Source organism: Pogona vitticeps, chromosome 2 (assembly GCF_051106095.1).
Source record: "Pogona vitticeps strain Pit_001003342236 chromosome 2, PviZW2.1, whole genome shotgun sequence".
NCBI classification, from domain to species: domain Eukaryota; kingdom Metazoa; phylum Chordata; class Lepidosauria; order Squamata; family Agamidae; genus Pogona; species Pogona vitticeps.
The window spans coordinates 148,082,193-148,102,935 of record NC_135784.1 but is presented as its reverse complement, the minus strand read 5'-3'; the positions used below and the strand labels follow the sequence as shown (position 1 = coordinate 148,102,935).

Genomic DNA, 20,743 nt, shown 5'->3' with positions numbered 1-20,743 from the left:
AATACAACCAGAAGATGGAATTTCAGCTACATTCTAAAATGTAGAGTGCAATTCATACACAATTATAACATTCAGAAATTCTAAAACAAAGGTTTCTTAACCAACATGTTTTAGTAGTTATTCATGTTGGTTCTTTTCTCCAATTAACCTTGTTTTTAAATTAGCTCTATTTCTAAATATAGTCCTAAAACTTCACAGCTGGAAGGGAACCTATGGATCATCAAGTCCAGCCCCTATTAAGGAGGCACAGTGGGGAACTGAACTCCCAACCTAAACCACTGAGCTATCCAGCAGTCCTTTATGATTGCCTTCAATCAACAACTGAGATCTACTTGTAATCCAGGCTTCTGTCGGTCAATATCATATAGATGACAAAAAAAGTGCTTTCAAAGTAGTGATTTTAAACAGATCTTGCTATTAATCAAAATATCTTTATTCTGCTGGAAAAGCTCATTATTTTCACCTTGGCTGGTATCTTGCTGTACTAGCAGATACATACAGTAACTATTATTTAGAGATTATCAGAGATTTAGCCTAAGCAAGCAGTCTTATCTTTATCAGCCTGTCATCCCGGCAAAACCAAGAGCTTACAAATTATGACTGCCGCTCAGGCAAACTGAGTATATACATTAGAGAATACAAATGAAATACAAGAAAATAGATATGGCTCTTACTCCCATTTCCAATAACTGGATCTTTTTACTAACAAAAACATCACCTTGACATTTCCCAAAGTAGCTTGAGTACTAGAAACATGCTTGTTTATGTTTGACATGCGTTCTCAAAAAGGAGCTTACTTCCAATGCTTGTTCTGATTTTTGCTGGTGGTGCTAGTAAGGAACTTACTTCACTCATGTCTTTGAAGACAACAGAACTTTTAAATGAAAATATTCTCACAGCTGTGGTTGAATGTTTTCAACACTTCTTTTCAGAGGTTCAAGGTTAAAAAAATGTTCTGCTGCTACTGCCAAAAAGGAAACAACTTGTAATTTAGTCAGAAAACAAATGAAGCAAGCAATTTTGAGTGTTTTACACATACAGAATCTTATTATTAATGTTCACATCTTAGAAATGCTATCGGGATTGCTATAAATTGGTTCTAACATTATGTGGCATAATATAACATTGAATGCACATGCATATAAACAGTATTCAGTCTATTACCGAACAATAACTTATTAATTTCTTCTCTTTCACTTTGTGAACATTTGCAACAAAATGTAGCATTTAAAATACTGTCATTGGTAAAAATTGAAAAATGTAGATGATTCAGTGTATTCACATACTTTCAAATACATATCACTTAAAGAGATGGATCAGCTGTATATTTCAAGATACCATACCACACACTACATTTTCTGAGCAGTTTACAGCATAATTATGAGGAACACTCCTCTCCCCACCCCCAGCAATCTGGTTACTCATTTTACCAATCTTGGAAGGATGGAAGCCTGAGTCAACCCTGAACTGGCTACTTGAATCTGTAAGGATCAAACTCAGGTAATGAGGAGAGGCTTGACTGCAGTACTGCAGTTTAAGCATTGCTCAGTGGTGCTCTTCCTCATTTTTTTTCCATGTTCACAAAAATCAAAGAGTCAATTAAATACACCATTGACATTTGATGAGGGAGGATTTTTTATTGTCTTGCCTTCTTATAATCTTCTGACCATACAGTTAAAAATGGCTAGCAATTACAGACGTTCAGAGATCTTCACCATTTCTCTACTATATATATAGTAGAGTATATATATAATGCTACCCAGGATCATGACATGTTGCTGCCTGATACAGAACAGTAAATAGCACCATCTTTCCATCTGCAGTTCAAGGTGGGTTGCATCCAAGGCCATTCAACATATATATTTTCAACCCCAAAACAGGCAACCCCACAAACACCATTCCTATCCCGATGGTAAAAACACCACAAGAATAGCAACAATAGACAGCAAGTTATACAACTCCCGAGTACTGCCCTTTCCTGACACCCTATGCATTCTACTAGTGATGGTTCCTCTTTCAATGCCTGTATGTCAATTGTAAATAATATAGCCTCGAAACACAACTAGTGTGTGTTGCCTTTTTTAAACAGAACAGGTTTCTAAACTATTGGTTGCTTCCAATTTTGAACATTACTTTTTATCACCTCCTGCTTCAAGATCATACTACAGTAGTTGGACTAGTTCCTAATGTGCTTGTCTCATTTGTCTTAATTCAGACTAGATGAAAGTTGTGCTGATTTTAAATTCACATGACCCAGAAACAGACTGACAGGCTGTTGTACAAAATGTAGTTTTTAAAAAAGATACCAAGCCAAACTTTTGCTGTCCTCTTGGATTCTGAACTAATTTGTGATAATTAGGCAGCAGAAGTGGTCAAAATTATGTTTACGACTTTGGAACAGTTTGCCACCATTGTTCAACGCTGCGGGGGCAGGGGGATAATCTATCCAGAGTAATTCATTCCTTAACAACTTCCAAACAATACCAGTATAAAGGGCTTTGTGGCTTTTGAAAAGCAGGAAGTTGGTAAAAAATGTGTCCATCACGTCATGAGGTGAAGTTGGTCACTTAAACCAAATTAAATATACGTTATTATTGCCTCATAAAACAAAATCATTGATTTTGATCATTATTTCATTTTGACCATTATTTTACTGTGTTGCCTAGGTCTAGTTTAGCCAGATCGGTATCTTTCTTCATAAACAGATCTGACTTTTTTTTAAAATATCAAAAAATGGCATAGGGCAAGAAAAGAAAAGCTAACTTTCCACTTAGTAAAAACTAGCTGGCCAGGCACACATGGACATGTATTTTGTAACAGGTAGCCAGGCTAAAGATATTCTAATAAAATGAAAAGAAAACAGACAACATTCCCATACACTCTGGAATTTTAAAGGAGATTCCCAATATGCCGATGTTCAAATATGAGGAATAGCTTCATCTAACATTTCTTCCAGCAGGGTTGAACATATCAAAAAGAGCTTTTCCGTCTTTGTTCCAGGCACACCAAATTCTTCCATATGATCAACATTCTCTTTATTTTTCAGTCCCACTGGGTGGGGCTCCGCTCTCTCTGTGTGCAGTTTCACCCCTGCACACAGCTCTGCACTCACGGCCAGAACCAAAAGGGCAGAAACACTAGCTATGGGTGCTCATGCCTGACACAGAATTTACCCACTCCTGCTGCAATGCTGCATAGCTGTGCAGCTTAGAGGGAATGTTGCATATGACAGTTACATTTGTTTACAGAGATTCTTAATGTCAGAGAATGCCAAGCAGCATATGCCATTAGCATCTGGAAATGAGCAATAAATAATGTTTCCAGAATACTATATGATAAAACAAATGCAACTCTGCTGTAGTCCGACATTCAGTTGCCATGCAGTAAGGCCCAGCTAATGGTTAGAACAGATTTAATTTCACAAATGCAAATATAATGGATTGCTTTTACTTGGGTTGGGTTTCTAACAGGAATGTGATAAATGTGAGCTCTACTTTCTTTTTACATTCTAATACTAAATTGATTACATAAAAATATGACAATACATATATAAAATTCCTTATAAGCTAGTGGAATGCTGACTTGAAATATTATATGTCATGTAACATATGTTCATCTATATATCCCAACAGGCAAAGGGGAACACATGACAAGCACTTTAACATGGACCCCTACCCAAACAGTGCATGCTTCATGAAAAAAAGAAAGTTCCAAACTGAATGTAAAGAGCATTATCAAGAAACCTCCTACTTAACTTTCATTAATTTTAAGTCAATTTTTAAAAAAACAAAGCACACACATTTAAGCCTAGGTATTTCAGTTATCTGCTTATTACAAGTTGATATACTAGGGCCTAGCTTTGTTATTATACTGCATCGACCAGTCACTCTTGATTCATGGTGACCCTCCTATAGTTTTCGAGGTATGTAAGATGTTCAAGGAGTGATTTATCACTCAGTCCCTGATCACAAGAGCTTCCATGGCCAAGTGGGGATTTGAACAAGATCTCCAGAGTTGTAATCTGACACCCTTTCCACACTGGTGGAATATACAGTACAAATATTTATAGAAGAAAACGGTCACAAAACTTAAATGGAACTGCTGATGTTGCATAAAAGTTATTTAACAAAACATTCTCCGCAAAAATGAATAAACCAAAAATGCTGCTTTACTTCAGTCTGCTAATGCCACAAAATGTTCTTCCTTAAATTGTGATTCTTAACATTCTTAAAATAAAACTTCATAGAATAGAACAGGTACCAGAAAAACAGTTACTGTATTGGCATTTTAAAATACTGGGTCGGATCCAGATCCACCAATCTGGAAATACAAGGGCTTCTTCTGTTAGAGGATGCAAGATGGAACCAGTGAAGGCTCTTCTTCTATTAGCAGGGAAACTCTCCATGGGTAGGAGAGAAAGAGAGCCTTGTTGCTTTCTCTACAATTTCCCATGCTGCCAAATATGTTGTTCTAGAGAATATTGTCCTCCAGAACAGATTGGCAGGGACAATGGGGTAGGGGGCACGATTGACCAAAATCACCTCTTTCTTTTCTGTTCGTGGGATCACCTACTTATGTTGTGCACTGATACTGTGCATGTCATATGCTAGATGCCTCATAAAATTCAGTATGAGTGCTTATGGAAGAGGAAAGCATAAATTGTTCCTAAGCTTCAGAGTACCCTCTTTCAACCGTCATTACAAAGCAAACCAGAAAGAGAAATATATTAGATTTTTCATAAAAAGAGAAAGTCATAGATCAGGAATATTCAAAATAAAGGCATTTAAAGATATTTATAGTATCAATAAGGCAAAGAAGGTGAAAATTCTTAATTGCTGAGGAATATGCTGAAAATTGATAGTGCTTGTGGCACATGCTAAAACAACAACAGCAGCCTCTTAGAAATCCCTGAGCATGAATGCCCTTCAGTTCTATACAGGGTGAAGCAGACTAGAAAACAACACGCTCGCCCTGGGATCTTTCCCAACTAATGGTCCCATTGAGTGTTCCAAAATTGCTGTCATCCTCCTCTTGCTCCTTGACAAGTTCCATAAATACCTAGAATGAAGAAGAACACTGTTAATGAATTTATTATAACCACAGTTCAATATTAGAGGGATTACGGTTCATATGCACAAGGACTTCTCTTCAATTTGAATCTGATAGGCTTTTGTTCATTGGGGTATATATGTCCCTTCTCCTGGGGTAAAGGCTAATGTTAAGGAATTTTCAAGAAAGGTAGCATGTCAAATTCTTGGCCTGCACATAAGATCCTCAGTGCCTGTTTGTCATCATATTGGGTGATACAAATGCCAACACTGGCTCAAATGATGCTATCTTGGAAATGAAATTCCCAGTGTTACCTGAACTTACAGAGGATAGGTTTTGACATAACGGAAACTCAAGGGACCAACATTCAAATTTCTCAGGTTTTACCTGTTTACAGCATTATTCAGCTTCACTGACACTAAATGGACTGATCCCTGGTGATTTAAGCAATGAATTTATGTTCTCTAATGTTAGTGGCTCCACTGTGATCAATTATGCCTGGTAGTTCTACCAGTTCCTCAAATTGCAGAGGCCAATTGCTGCTAACTACAGCTAGGTAAATAGCTCAGTGGCTTAGATATCTGGCCACAGAGCAGAGGTTGGGAGTTTGATTCCTCGCTGTGCCTCCTGTGTGTAGAGCCAGCCTGTGTGGCCTTGGGCAGGCTGCACAGTCCCAAGGTGCTCCTAGAAGAAGGGAATGGTAAACCACTTCTGAGTATTCTCTCCCTGGAAAACTGGGGGAAAAAAGATTTTATGGTACATGATTATTATAAGGAGAAAATGCATGTATTCCTCATTGCATGCCAATTATATGACTTGGCATTCAACAAGGAACACAAGCATCCGCTCTTTAATTAGTGGCAACCAAATTTATTTATTTATTTATTTATTCAATTTATATGCCGCCCAACTACCTGCGTATTATGTTGCATATATAAGTAATATGATTCTGGGCAGTAGATGTTCAGCCCTAATTCTGAAAGATCAAAGCTTTCAAAATTCAGTGGAATTAATGAGGCACCAGGAAGAAGAAATGCTATATGCTCTCTGCACTTAAGTAGCCTAGTTAAAACTAATCTGAATTTGGCATTAGCAGTTTAGCAAAGGTCTACTATCCTTTTTTGCTCTTATCCTTTCATTTAACAGTGAAGTAGACAAAGAGCTAATAAGCTCTCTTCAGTATGGTGTAGCTCTAAATTCTACATCCAGAACAACAGTGGGCTAGCAACCCCCTGTGGTTTGATAAGGAGTGCTCAAAGCAGAAAAGGAGACTCTTATTTTAATTACAGAATGTAAGACCTAAACAAACTTCCTGTTAGCTATTTTCAGTTTTTTAAAAAAGATAAGACTCTGTTGCATTAGAAGGATCAACATGAAACTGAGATGTGGTTGCTTCTCCAGAATGCTGCCATTAGCAGTATTCTCAAGCCTGGTGTCAGATGCCCAATCTAAAGATGCAAACGTCATGTCATGTTTGGGAGAACCATTTCACATACATCTTCTTAGAACCTAACAAATGCAAGTTGAACATTGATGACTTTTATATTTTAGGCTGTAACCAAATGGGGTCCAGTCACCATAAAGGACTTACTTCCCTTTAATTAATCAGCTAACGTCACGGAAGGCAATTGAGGTGATCTTACTAATTTTAAGCAATATTGGAAGCAATCAATACTGGTGAGTCACACTACTTTATGCCGATAATAAACAAGCTGTTATTTTAGCTTCAAAACTGACTTTAGGAAATCAAAGACCAAGTAGTTTGCTTTACCTCATGGGGAAGTTGCATGTTAGACACCTAAGTGCCAAACTGTGCTACCTTATGGAGTCAAGAGTATTTACTCTCTGACTCTCAAATCGCATTTAGAGAAAACCACTTAATCCTAAATCATTATGTGGTGCTTGATTGTATGGCCAAGAAATACTCAGGGCTTCTCGTGAGGAAACAGTATGCCCCTTTCATGGATCTGATTGTATTTCTATGGCTACAGGGATAAGGCAGAGTTGTCTCCTTGTTCTGACTTCCCATTTAATCTGTATTTGAATGAGATCACGAATTTTCTATTAGACACACTCCCAACTCCAAAATATTGAAAATATCCTGCATTTCATGTAGTCATTACAATTCAGATAGGGGCTTAAATTGTTATTTAATCACCAAAATCCTCTTTACATACTTTAGTGACACAAACTGATTGACATCATCCAGGTTTCAAGGTTCCCGAGGGCCTTTCCTTTTGCCCCAGGGAAGCACTAGGATGGGGAATGGAGCCTGCAATAATAAAAATTCACCACCAGATCATTGCTCCTGACAGCAAGCTGTGATTATGGAAGGCTTCCCACCCCATGTAGCCCCAGAGAACCTTGAAAGCTGAAGGAGCGGGAGGCATGAACATTTTAATTTAATAAAATGTTATCAGCATCAGAGGATGGCATCGCCTGGTTTGTACCATATAACTATGTGAACAGGATTTGGGCCAATAAGTTTTCTTTCTCTTGCAGAGTTAATGACTTAAAGATAAACTATGGGAAATTTAAGATTTTGATGTCTGAGGGAAGAAAATGTAAAAAATAAAATAAAATTGCAGCTCCCTAGATGTGTTCCCAATTCTGCTATCCTGTTGGAAAGTGGAGAGTGTCTCTTAGTGGCAAGGGCCTGGTTGGCAATTTTAAGTTTTGGCTAAGGAATTACATCTTTCTGTTGGTTCCCAGCTTGCTCCTGTATGTTTCACATGACAGCTACAACACCTCTTGGGCAAAATATAGGTCTGTAACCACTTCTTCTACTAGAAGGTTTTCATCTTTTTTTATGTGTGACAGGATGACTCTGCTACCACTGCAATACAATAAGCCAGAGTTGTTGTTTTTCAAAAAATTATCTCATTTTGATAATCTTTTTCCTTCTCTGCAACCTCTTTCTCTCCCCCCCCCCCCCCGGCAACCTCTTTTCGCTAAGATCGCTACTTGAGCATTCTGTATCAAGCTAAATTTTGCACAGCCTTCACCTTAGCATATTTTTAGTACTGTATCTGGCCTTCCCCACTTGTTAAGTGGGCATCCTGTTGGCACCCCTCTTTCTGAAAGGCTTTGCATATGTAATCACTGGGAGCTTGGACCAGCGCAATAGGTTCTTTTGTGACTCAGACTACCCATCAGAGCTCACCAGTCAATGACTGCTCCACTACTAACCATACTAGGTACCTCATCTATCCAATTCTATTCTAAATTCCTGTATTCAGAATTCTAGTTGTGTCTCTCATCTTAGTTATAACTCTATCAGTTGCAATGGAAGTAGGAAGTAGGGCTAGGTTCCAGGGGACTGTGCTACCATTAATGTTTCATGTCTGATTCTTGCTGCTATGTTAGTTTGCTGGTGTTTTTTCTAGGACTGTTGACTAGTAATACTAAAACCTCTCTGTAAAACACAATCCAGTGGATTTTTGTTCAACCAAGAGCAAAATGGCAGCCCACATTAGTAACAGGGTTCCAAAACCTGACAGTAAAATTTGGTTCAACACTGTTAAATTCCAAATTTCTTCACCCTTAGGACATGGTGAACAGAAAAAAAATGAGTTCAAAATACACCACTCATAATATGAGAAATATAGATAATTTATCATTGCAAATTACTGTTTTATGTAACCTAAAGGTAAGGTAGGTTTAAAACCTGCGGAAAAATGTTTTGGGGTACATGTTATGTTTTTAAACAATAATGTCTACTTACCTGTTCCAGTGTTGCCTGGGAGAAGTTGTATTCTTCAATATTAAAGGCATGTTTTGCTGTTAGGAATGTTAGAACAAACCCTTTAGTCCTCAATAACAGGCATCAAAATGGCTGAAATTAACATGACACATTGGCCAGATTCCCATTAATTATGCTGTTGGCACAGCAACACAGTTAATGTGAATCTTGGTGGCAAATTGCTACAGGTCAAAACAGTTTGTCTAGGCTGTTGTGTGTCAAGTCACCAAGAAAGTTTAGCCATCATTTATGTCAGCATAAAAACTTAACAGGATTTCAGCAGTTACCTCTTAACATCTCTATATAACAAATCAGTCCCACCAAAGCTTCACAGGCATTGTAATGACACACTTCAGCTTTCTCATTCACAGGTATATCAGAAGTGTGTGAACCCAGTTGTCTGGGAAAGCCACTATATGTGTAGCAGCACAGTGGGCACCCCATGTTTACCACTGTGTGCCTCTGGAATATTTTAATACTTTTCCCTTGATCCAGTTAAACAAAGTTTATGACTGTGAGGGAACGGCAAATTAATTACTCCTGTACCTCTTTAAGCATTCCAAGGATTGATAGACTTCACTGTGCCTCTTAAAAGCAAGTTAGGAGGAATGCATGCCAATGAAGCAACGATTATTCAAATGAAACATTATTTATTAGGATAACACAAGAAAAAAACATGTGAAAAATCAAACGGTTGAATAAAACCTTGTATATAAATAGAATTCAAATAATTTGGGGTGACTGTGGCTAAAATCCAGTTGCTTAGCATAGTGAAGTGCAGCTAGAGTAGGCCCATTGAATCAATGGAACTTATTAAGGGAGTTGGCTCATCAAATCCCTCCACATTTGATGGGCCCACTCTAGTTGTAACAGGATTTTAGCAAGGGTTGGAGGTGAGAATCAACACAATGAATTTGGATTATTATTTGAGTCTAAATTCTCTATCCCACCCTTCTGGCAGAGTAATCAGCAATCAGTTGATTTAGTAGGCTGTTACCTCACCTTCCTCCAGTCTAGAAAAAGATAGTGCGAGTGACTGGACATCTTCCTTTGGAATTCTATATGCCAGAATCGAGGCGAAACTATAATATGCAGAAAATAAACAGGGAGACACCAGATGCTTTGACAAGAGTTATCACAAATACCTTGGGTAGCATGACAGATCTTTGATTTAACCCCCAACCCACACCAGTAGACACCAATGTTTGCCTGTTGCCTCTGAGGTTCTGTGCAGTATCACTTCAACACTTCAAAGATGAAAACCAAGCACTAGTGTATTTAATATTAATGAATTGGCTATTGCTAAGACATTTGTGTGACCAACACTTGAGACGTTTGTTACAGCACTATGTACCGTAATACAGTTGTCATTTTCAGTATCTGCTTCATTGATCCCACTTCTCAGAGCCATCTACCCTATACATACAGATCTGTGGCCTGATAATCACCCATCTTTGAAGAAACCAATCGCAATCCACAAAAAGGTCAGGATAAAATAAATATGTTGGTCTTTTATATTTTTTGAAAATGTTTCAGTCGAAGAAACAGAATATCAATGCATGTGTCCAATGGTTTCCTAATCTCCCTAGATACCTATTCCCTGCACTAAGCCAGATCCATTGCTCATGCCTACATTTTTTGATTGTGAGAAGTGTCCCTCTAGTAGAGAGTATTACTCAAAAGCCCAAAGTACATGAAATGGTACAGAAAATTTGTACTTTAAAGGAGATGACTTAAAAAAATTGTAAGATCTCTTTTTTTGATGCCCAAATGTTCTACCTTTTCTGACAACTTGCATTTGGAAAGATGCGCAAAATCTTCCTTTGCAGGCGCTCTTTCTGCAGTATATCCGGCACTTCTTTTAATTTCATTTCTAAGAAATATCCTCTGCCGAACTTAGTCTTGAGATGTTGAACTGTTCCAATAGACCTATCCAGTATGTAGGGGAAGGTGGAAGAGAAAAACAGGAAATAAACAGTGAATTCAACCCCAACTTCCCTGTGTTCTTTTAAATGACAAACCCAAGCTTTACCCAAGATGCCCTAACTGGCATTGAAGGTACCTTAACTTTCCAGACACCAAGATCGCCACCCGATCACACACAGCTTCTGCTTCTGCCATATAATGAGTTGTCAGAATAGCTGCTCGCTGATTACTTTTAAAGGCTGCTCGAATTGCTTTCCTGTAAGAAAATGTGACAAATATTTTGTTTAGAAGAGGGTGATGGATACACACTGCTGGTAATGCCATTGCTAGCTGAAAAAAATCACTTCTTCACAATACTGGCTTGAAGCAAGTGGCTGTGAAGAAATGACAAAGATTGGAAAAGGCAGACCTCATTTGCTGCCCCTTTTCGTTTTACGAATGCAAACTATAAACAGCATATTCATGAGGACAACAATTTAGCTCTACTTAAAATGAGAACTATAAATAAAATATTAGTTGGAAAGCAGAACACCCTGGGGTTTAGAATGTATACCATAGGACACCAAGCAACTAGAGTAGGCTAGGCTACACTAGACTAGACCAGACCAGAACAATTTATCTCACTACATGGGAAGATATTTCTAGGTTATTTACAGCAGAGAACTCATCAATACAGTAATTTCTACTCTGCTCAGGCAAAATCCTGTTGTTTGGTGTAGTACATTGCACTAGAGTAGGCCCATCGAATCAATGCAGATTTAGTGAGTCAACTCCTCTATCAATGGGCGAACTCTACTCTACATTGACTTATCCTCTATCAATGGGCGGGTCAATGGGTGAACGCTACTCTGTGTGTGTGTTTGTGTGTGTGTGTGTTTTGCTATGCTAAGGAACAGGATTTTGGCTTGTGTTTTACTTCTTTGGCTACTCCATTCCATTTTCCTTCTAATATGATTTTATCATCTCCTGCTGCACCTTCATTCTATTTCCCTTCCCTACTTTTCAGTCACAGAATACTCCATGTCACTGAGATTTATGGGGATGTTTGCCCCTCACATTTATTGTCCTAAATGTTTTTATATCTCTTAATTTTTTAAAAAAAGGTCTTCACACTTACCCTAAGCCTGCTGATGCCTCTCAACATCTCTCTCTCTCTCCCAATTTTGTATGTATGGGAGTTGCTATCTGGGAATACTGTATATGTATATTCATGGAAAGACATGAATTAGAAATGGTATAATGAGCTAAGCGAACCACTGATCCTGAGTTACAAAATAAGCAATGCAAATATTAATATTATATATTTTCCCTAGCTGCTAGCTTCTTGCCATTCAAAGGTGCTTACCACATCTGTTGTATCGCTATAGGATCCATACCAGCAGATGGTTCATCTAGCAGAGTGACATGTGGGTTTCCAAGCATACTTAGAGCAAAACATAACTAGAGGAGAGAGAAAAGTAAGGTGAACATGGTCACTGCTTACTTCACACAATGCACACTATCGGTTCAACATTAAAATGATGCAAAATACCTTTCGTTTGATTCCCACTCCAAGTTTCTTGACAGTTTTCTGTAGATCTTCCTTAAGGTCAAGTGCAATTGAAATGCTACAGGAAAACAGAATACAACACTTTGGTAGCTTTGAAAGGACTATTACTGCAGTGTTCAATGTATTAAATATGTTGAATGTTACGTGCATTCTAATGGACCCAGTATGAATGAATCCTAAAACTACAATATATAATAAGCTCATTAAGCTCATTATAAAATCATGAGATCTATTTATAAACGAGACTTCTAGGTGTTCAGGAGTAAGTGTAGCAAGGTGGCTTTCGTACTTATTGGCCAGAATTCAACTGGTTTTTCTGTAAAGTTTGTGTAACTTGCCGTGACTAAATGCAGTTAATTGAGAAGCTGCTGGGTCACATCATGGTTGCACAGGAAGGCACATGTGACCAAAATTATGCCCTGGCATCTGTAAGTCTATATCAACCTCATGAGTTGCCTTGGGTTTATCTGTTCCATGAGAAAAAAAATACTTCAACAGTAATCATATCAATCAGAAAAATGAAAGGGAATATTTTTATCACTAGCCAAAGAACACATTCCAGAAACAGAATAACTGTTATCTGAGTACAAATTACCTTGCAAACTAGCATACACAAATTAGATAAGTAAACACTTGCCCCCTTCCCTCCCACAAAAGGGAAAAATCCCAAGTGTTGTGTATATCCCACAGCAAAATTAAAATGGTGCATCATTCCCCCCACATGTATCACTGTTTCATGGCATTTTTTAAACGATGAAGGCATAAACCATTTTCAAGATGTTCACCAGAAAGTAGAAAGATATTTCTTTTTATCACTCACAAAAATAAAAGCGTTTGAATTGGGATATTTACCATTTTATGATTTCCATAATGTCACTGGAACTCATTCCTTTGACAGCACCATAAATTTCAAAATGCTCCTGCATTGTAATATGGGGCCAAAGTGGGTTTGTCTGTGGACAGTAGCCCATAAATCTCATGGAATTATTCTCATTATTCTCTCCTAAAAGATTATCTTCCATCAGCACCTGTAAATACATCAATTCTTAATAGTTTTACATGATGCTTGCAGTGAACATGCAAACACTTAAAGGTGATTATGTGAAAAGCTGAATTAAAACGAAAGCAAAAAGCATTAGCTCCAAAACATAATATAATAATCACCATTTTACAGCGTGGAATTCATTTAATACATATTCATGGAACCTACTGTAAGCCAGTTGTGTGATTTTCTGTGATGTCTAGGAGAGTGTGCAAAGAGGTCATTTTATTTTAAAAAGCACAACAGAGTAAATTGCTCACATATTACTTTATCATTACTTTATATAGCCATGATCTCCGCAGAACTATGCAAACTAGAAAGATATATACCTCCAATTTTCTTCTTTTGCCACAAACAGATTTAAAAAAAAAAAAAAAAAAAGCAATCCTAGTGTGACATTTCATTTCATCAACATAGAAAGAGCTATAGAACCTAGTCTGGGTAAGAACTCATATAATGGGGTAACAACAAGAAAACATGAAATTAAGAAGGAGTGGAGAGGTTAAGACACAGATGAATACCTGGCCTGAAGTTGGTTCAACCTCTCCCACCAAAATATTAATTAGTGTGCTCTTCCCAGCTCCATTTGGGCCTAAGATTCCCAGTATTTCACCTAAAAGAAAGAAAACGTTTATTTAGATGATTAATTTCCACCCTGAAATTATACTGATTCAACAGAGTAGACAGCATACATGAGATCTATTGCTGCGAGAAGTCATAAAGAGATTTAGAGTTTGTTGCCATCAATATCCTTCTCTTCATCTGCTGGCGATGCTGTGTGGGTTCCATGAGGGCTGCCTGGAGTTGATAATGGACGGAATGATGGCCAATAAACTGAAACTGAATTTAGATACGATGGAGATCCCACATTGGGAGAATCATCAGACAGGTTAGTAGAGGGATATTTACCTGGCCTTGATAAGGTTACACTCCCCCTCAAAGATTCACAGCTTAGAGCCACTTTCTCTGTAGAGATGCAAATATCTGCTGTGGCCAAGAGCATCTTTTATCAGCTTTGGCTGATTACCTAGCTGCACCCCTATTTGAAGAAGAACTGCCTAACAACAGTGGTTGATTTGTTGGTAATATCTAGAATAGACTATTTTAATGCTGGTCATGTGCTGGTCATAACCTAACTAACAGTTTAGGGCCTCTGTATTTGGTGTAATGTCTCTCCCACAAAATAGCTACCCCTTCCACATACTCCTCACAGTCCTTGGTGTTAAAAATTGTAACACCAAAGGACCTCAAAAGAGCCAGTGCTGGAAACTGAGCTTTGAATATTGAAATACTCTGTTTTTTAATTTGTATATTTCTATTTAAGGTAGAGTAAAGGTTCCCCTTGACAATTTGTCCAGTTATGTCCGACTGTAGGGGGTGGTGCTCATCTCCGTTTCCAACCCATAGAGCTAGTGTTTGTCCAAAGACAATCTTCCGTGGTCACCAGTGCAACTAGACATAGAATGCCGTTACCTTCCCACTGTGGTGGTACCTATTTATCTACTTGCATTTGCATGCTTTTGAACTGCTAGGTTGGCGGGAGCTGGGACAAGTGACGGGGGCTCACTCCGTCGCATGGATTCGATCTTACCAGAGGCTGAAAGAAATAAATATTTCTATTTAAATGTAGCTAAATTGCTTAGCTAGTGAGATAATTTATTGTAGTTTATCATTTTTATTAAATGATTTTATTGTACATTGTGAGCACCCAAAGAGTGTTAACACTAATGGGGCAGAATAGAAGTGGAAATAACAGCAACAAAAAACAACAACTCTAACCTTTTTTCACACAAAGAGAGACATCGTTAGTTGCCACTTTCTTTATTTTTCTTCCAAGAAGAGAATCTGTTTTTTCATCATACATTTTGTGCAATTTGCTGATTAAAATTGCTGGTTTCTAGGGAAACAAAAGATGATGTACAAATTAGCAAAGAGTTAGTCTAGATATGCAATGTACAAAATTTCTCTATTAGTGTCAGAGATATGGAGAACTTCATCTTTTCAATTTAGAGCATCACATAGAGATACCTTCAGACAGACTTTTCCTTAAGGACTGACAGTCTGAGAGGCGTTTTTCAAAATGGGTTGTGGTGCTTTATTACTTTTAAAAAAACTTTGTATTGATTTTATTTACCTTTTTAATATGATACTTGTTTAATTCTTTTTAAATATTTGTCTATTTACTGTTCTTAGCTTTTTTTTATCTTGTCCTTTTAATATTGAAAGCTACCTTGGGTGCTTTTAAGGAGAAAGATGGGGAAAAATATTGTAAAAAACAAAAAAAAACCAAATATCTCGTTGTGAATGAACTCACACAAAGATAATACAGCCTTCCTTTTGTTAGAGAGCTTTCAGGCACTTCTGAAGCTGTGAGGCTGCAGAAACTGTAACTATGGAAATGCTGCCAAAAGTGTTTCCTTGAAAGAAAGGAAAAGTTCAGATTTTGTATTTTGAGGATTCACTAATATTGGTTTATGCACAGCACAAACTATTATATGTAGCACAGGTTGCCTTCCCTAATCCCCAGCGAAAGAACCAGCTCCAGCTGATCTCTGCGTAATGACACCAGTGTAGATGTGGCTACACAAATCATACTTTGCTCATGTCCCTTTACATTAGAATCTAGAGCCAGTACATGCAAAAGGGCAAGATGTACCTCCTCACCACTCTGGCAACTAGTCATCTCTTTAACTCTCAACCTCTCAGCCACAACATCTTCATCCTCATCCTCGTCCTCATCCTGTGGCCCATCTGAAAATTTCCAGCACTTGACCTTCGTGGCAGTTCTGGAGACAGTGAAATATAGTCAGTTTTCTGATCATGGGAACCTTTGAACAGATATGACAAAGACAAACAATCCTCTCTGTATGATAGCAGAAGTTTGATAGCCCTGAAGCAGTAAGATGGACAAACTCTATTCTTGAAATCTTACCAACAATTCACTGCATCCTTAGGGCAAAATGGGTTATCAAAATGATCTGATTCATGTGAAGGACTCTGCCACCCGTAAACACTGTCAGACTTAACTAGAGAGAGGTACCAAGTTCTGGAATGCTGAGACTCATCTGCTGCTTGAAAAAGAAGGTGAGATGCTTTTACTCAATTCTTTCCCTGCTGGTTCTCCTGAGTAGGAACTCCACAGGCAAACACTAGAGAAATTAGCTTCTTGGTCCACCATGCTTTGCATCAATGTCTAGAGCAATCCAGATTAAAGGGGATGCATCTGAGTACCAACCATCATAACATAGCTGAATAATATCCATCCATTCATCCTCGATTCCATTTTCACAGCAGAAGTGGGGAAAAGAACTGATGAGTTTTTAGGGTTCACTACATGAAAAAGATGGTCAACAAAGGAACAAAATGGGGGTGGGGATCCCAGAAAACACAGACGGTTTGGAAGTGCAGGGCCAGATCTATGGGACAAACTACTACTCAAATATCTCTGCCCCCCCCCAGGTATTAATTAATATCGAAGCCAGGCTCCGGAGACCATGAGTTCAAAACAATCTCTCTCTCTCTTTGTGTGTGTGTGTGTGTGTGTGTGTGTGTGTGTGTGTGTGTGTGTGTGTGTGTGAGAGAGAGAGAGAGAGAGAGAGAGAGAGAGAGAGAGAAGGCAATCATTGAGTAACTGGCAGCTTTTTGGTCCTGACGGAAGGGTGTAAAAATCACAAAACATGCTGCAAAAAGGCTTGTGACTGCACCCCACAGAGGATTGACATAAGCTCTTACAGACATGTACACCCAAATTTTTGGACAGTAGTGCACAATTTTCTGTGCTGTCCATGAAATGGCTGTGCTAAGCCTGAAGAACTGGGATTTTCTCCACGAAAGCTTGCAATTTGTTTGATTTTTAGTGATAGCAACAAATCCTACACATCTGTGTTTAAAGTTTGCATAGAATTGCTCACATTATGTTTATGTAGACAATTCTGAAGACCTGTACTGTATTGTGGGTGGACATGAGTGGGGTGTTCTGGTGATTGGTGGTTAAGTAGCTGAATTTTGATTGGTGAGCATGATTGTAATCTGAGTGGTCTGGGGCTCTGTGAGAGTTGAGTTGTGGTATGACTGTTCAATAAGATACATCAGAAAGTTAGAGTAGAGAGCTGAAAGGAGTTAAAATCTGAGAGTGGTAGTCTGTGGTGCAGGTAATGAAGATAAGTCTGTTTATGTAGTTAAAGTGTGTATGAGAGAGACGGAATCTGTAACATAATTATTTTGAACTTTAAATACTGAACAAATATATTTAGATCTTACTGGTATGTTAACATTTATTGTTCACATCCAAGAACCTACTTTTCCCTTTATATCTATTATCTGTAATTCCTAAATAAAATAGCTTCATTGTTACTTTAAACCAATCTCCCCTTCTTCTTTGTTTTATGTGGAACTAAGAATAAGGAACCCAGACTATGAACTGAAAGTTCACCCATATCATATAAATCTAAGCCTTACCATTAGGAACTCAAGAACTTTACTGAGATTAAGAAACTCTTTCACAGAACTCCCTAATTATCTAAGATACCAGCTTTTGGGTGAAGGAGACTCTGAATGGCAGAATAAAAGGAACAATTGAAACTGTGTGAATGAGAGTTTAGGGTGGTTTTTCTTGCAGTTTAGTTTGAGTTTCTTATTCCCTAGTAACACTCAGGAGCGGTGGCAAGGATTTTAGGTGTAAAAAGGTGCCGAAGTGGTGCCTACGACCGCTTGAAGAGTGTGCGACCTAGCTAATGTAAAAACTAGTGGAAACATCAGATCCTCCTCAGGTCAAAATGTCGTGATTAGTCTGAAGAAAAGTTGCATCCTTTCTTCACAGGCAAAATGCCTTTTGCTCTAAACACTCTTGAAGAGCCACTTGCCGCCATACAATGCATGTCTCCTTGCCAACATTCCCTCTAAGTTTCTATCCTGCTGAGTGGGAGCTTCTTACTCCCTAGTAACACCCCCTCCATGTGCACGGGGTAGGTGGGCAGGGTTTCATTCGAAATTGGAAGTAAAAAAACTGGCTGCTGGCTGCCCATAGCAAGACTGAGAGCACGCAGCTCAGAGGCAACATTGCTCCCTGCAGTTTTCTGCTGACCAGCTCTGCCAGCGTAGTCCTTTTAAATAAAGGGTTTGAAAGGAAAATGTAGAGACACTGACCTGAAAAATGGGTCTTTTCTCATCAGTTTGCCTCCACATTTCACTTCAAGATAGCGCAGAAGGAAAAGCCAAATCACACATTGCAAATAAGGCTAAAACAGGAAGAAATATAGATTAGTAATGTTGCTCCTTTGTTTATTGCATAATTGCATAAAACCTGGAAACAGATACTGTACTTAGATATATTCTAGCTGCCATACTAGTAAGTTTAGAAGCCACAGCATTGGGACTATGGAGCAGTTATGATGCTACAGCATTTCCAGGCAGAGATATTAAAGCAAATCTTTATGCAGGGTCTGCAGAGATATGTTTTTTTAACCCTTCAACAGTAGTCCAGTAGTTGAATGCCAGGAAGTGCTGCTATTCTCTCAGATTGTCCTGTTCTTCCCAACAGACAGCAAGATAGCTGTACAGTATTAATCTGGAGATGGGCCTTTTTGTGAACTACATATCCCACAATTCTCCATTCTGGGGATTCGAACTGACAGACAGACACTCTACAGATACCTAAGTGTGGCTCACCTGGGAGGCCTGAACAGGAACGCTATGAGGCTTAGCTAGGCCTAGCTCCACTCCAGCTTTCTGTTCCTCTTCTAGTGCCAACTCAGAGCTTTCTTTCTGAGTCAAAGTCAGTTTTATTTATTTATTTATTTTATTCCATTTTATATAATTGATTTTTATTTCTATGCTGTCTTTCCATCATGAAGGCACTCAAGGCTGCTCACAATAATTAGAATACAAGTAAAACTAAAAAGGACAGTAAATATAAATTTGAACACATGTCCATGTAACCAACACTTTGACTGATAGTGACAGAGCCATCTTCACTGTAGAAGCCCATTGTCAATATAATTGCCACCCTCTTTTCCCCACTTCATCATGTCCCCATCATTCCACGAGGTACTCTGCATATATTAACCTGTGACCTAACTATTCTAGGAGGAGCTGGGTTGTAATAAATGGAACTTTACACTGAAATGAATCTGTCAGCCCTTAAGATGCCACAACTCTTAAACTTATTTTTGCTACATCATCAGACTGAGAGGGCCATCTGATTCTGTAAGCCTTGCTTAGTTGCAACAATATCATTGGGGGGTGGGGAGAGAAGAGTTCTGAACCATGTGCAGCTAAAGTAATGTCTCATGCTTTGCAGATAAAAACACTTCTTCCACTTGCTGTAAACAAAACTCTTACTAACATTCCTGCTCCACTCCCAAACTCATACAAGGTCAAGTTGCTTAGCTGTCACTGTGGTTCTTTGAGTGGGCATTTGTGAATATTTATGGGTTTTGCACCTGTGCAGAAGCCAGCCTTGGAATTTTCCAGAGCTTCAGGAGAAATTTTCACCTCCCCAGCACTACTGCACATGTTCAACCACACCCTAATGGTTCGCATTTCTCCTCTGTCTGCTGCCTACCAGAGAGGTTGGGCGTGACAGAGCGTCCTCCTCAGGAGGAATGTATGAATTCACAGATGACCTCTTGAACTACAGTTACAGCTAAGCAAAATGTCCTGCTTCATTTTGATCTCTGTGAATCACACATATTTTACTGAGGGCCATCCAGAAAGAAACCAAAGGTTTGATCCTTGCCGCACAAGAACAAGCACTCCAATATAGTGTCATGAAAGCTAAAATTCAACGAATTTATGTAAACAGCAAATGTTGGATTCTGCCAAGAAAAAGATGTAAACTGTGTCACACCTCATCTGTGAATGTTCAAAGATTGTGCAGACAGACTACAAAGCGAGACACTGGTCATTATGTAAAAAAATATAATCTGCTAGCATCCAAGAACCTATGGGAACATCTGATAGAGAAGGCATCAGAAAACAACTGAAGAACTTGTGGGACTTCCAAATTGAAACAAAGAGACACCTTGAGCATAATACACCAGACATAACAGTAATAGAATGAAGAAATGTCTGGATAACTGACACTGCAATTTCAGAGGGTGCCAGAGTTGAAGATAAAGAATTGGGACTATTTAACAAAATATAGAGACCTGACAATAGAAATAACTCACTTGTGGATGAAACACATTTCAGTAGTTCCAGCAGCCATTGGGACATTGTGAACAATGCCTCAGAATTTTATAAACTATTATAACCAGCTGCAGATCTCTGAAATAACACTATCAGAGCTGCAAAAAAACAGCAATATTAGGAACAGCATACACATTACACCGATATTCAACCGAGTCTTTAGTTTTTAGTTAAAACTTGTATCTGTTATATAATACCAGTCAAAGACTGTGCCTGGTATTTCTGAATAATTATAATAAAAATTGGA

The 20,743-nt window shown here is 38.4% G+C and overlaps 1 protein-coding gene across 1 annotated transcript in view; it reads right to left on the bottom strand.

The window, feature by feature from the left end:
* Nucleotides 1–1,617: 1,617 nt before the first annotated feature.
* The window catches only part of LOC110077807 (cholesterol transporter ABCA5), a 74,290-nt gene continuing 55,164 nt past the window's right edge, over nucleotides 1,618–20,743 (bottom strand). Inside the window, exons 28-39 of the mRNA XM_078384341.1 lie at nucleotides 18,454–18,545; nucleotides 15,965–16,094; nucleotides 15,088–15,205; nucleotides 13,830–13,921; nucleotides 13,119–13,294; nucleotides 12,249–12,324; nucleotides 12,063–12,157; nucleotides 10,854–10,973; nucleotides 10,571–10,720; nucleotides 9,794–9,873; nucleotides 8,774–8,829; nucleotides 1,618–5,058 (exon numbers count right to left, since the gene is read on the bottom strand). Coding sequence (XP_078240467.1) covers nucleotides 4,951–5,058; nucleotides 8,774–8,829; nucleotides 9,794–9,873; nucleotides 10,571–10,720; nucleotides 10,854–10,973; nucleotides 12,063–12,157; nucleotides 12,249–12,324; nucleotides 13,119–13,294; nucleotides 13,830–13,921; nucleotides 15,088–15,205; nucleotides 15,965–16,094; nucleotides 18,454–18,545 — 1,293 coding nt within the window. The 3' untranslated portion in view covers nucleotides 1,618–4,950. The remainder of the gene's footprint in view (nucleotides 5,059–8,773; nucleotides 8,830–9,793; nucleotides 9,874–10,570; nucleotides 10,721–10,853; nucleotides 10,974–12,062; nucleotides 12,158–12,248; nucleotides 12,325–13,118; nucleotides 13,295–13,829; nucleotides 13,922–15,087; nucleotides 15,206–15,964; nucleotides 16,095–18,453; nucleotides 18,546–20,743) is intronic.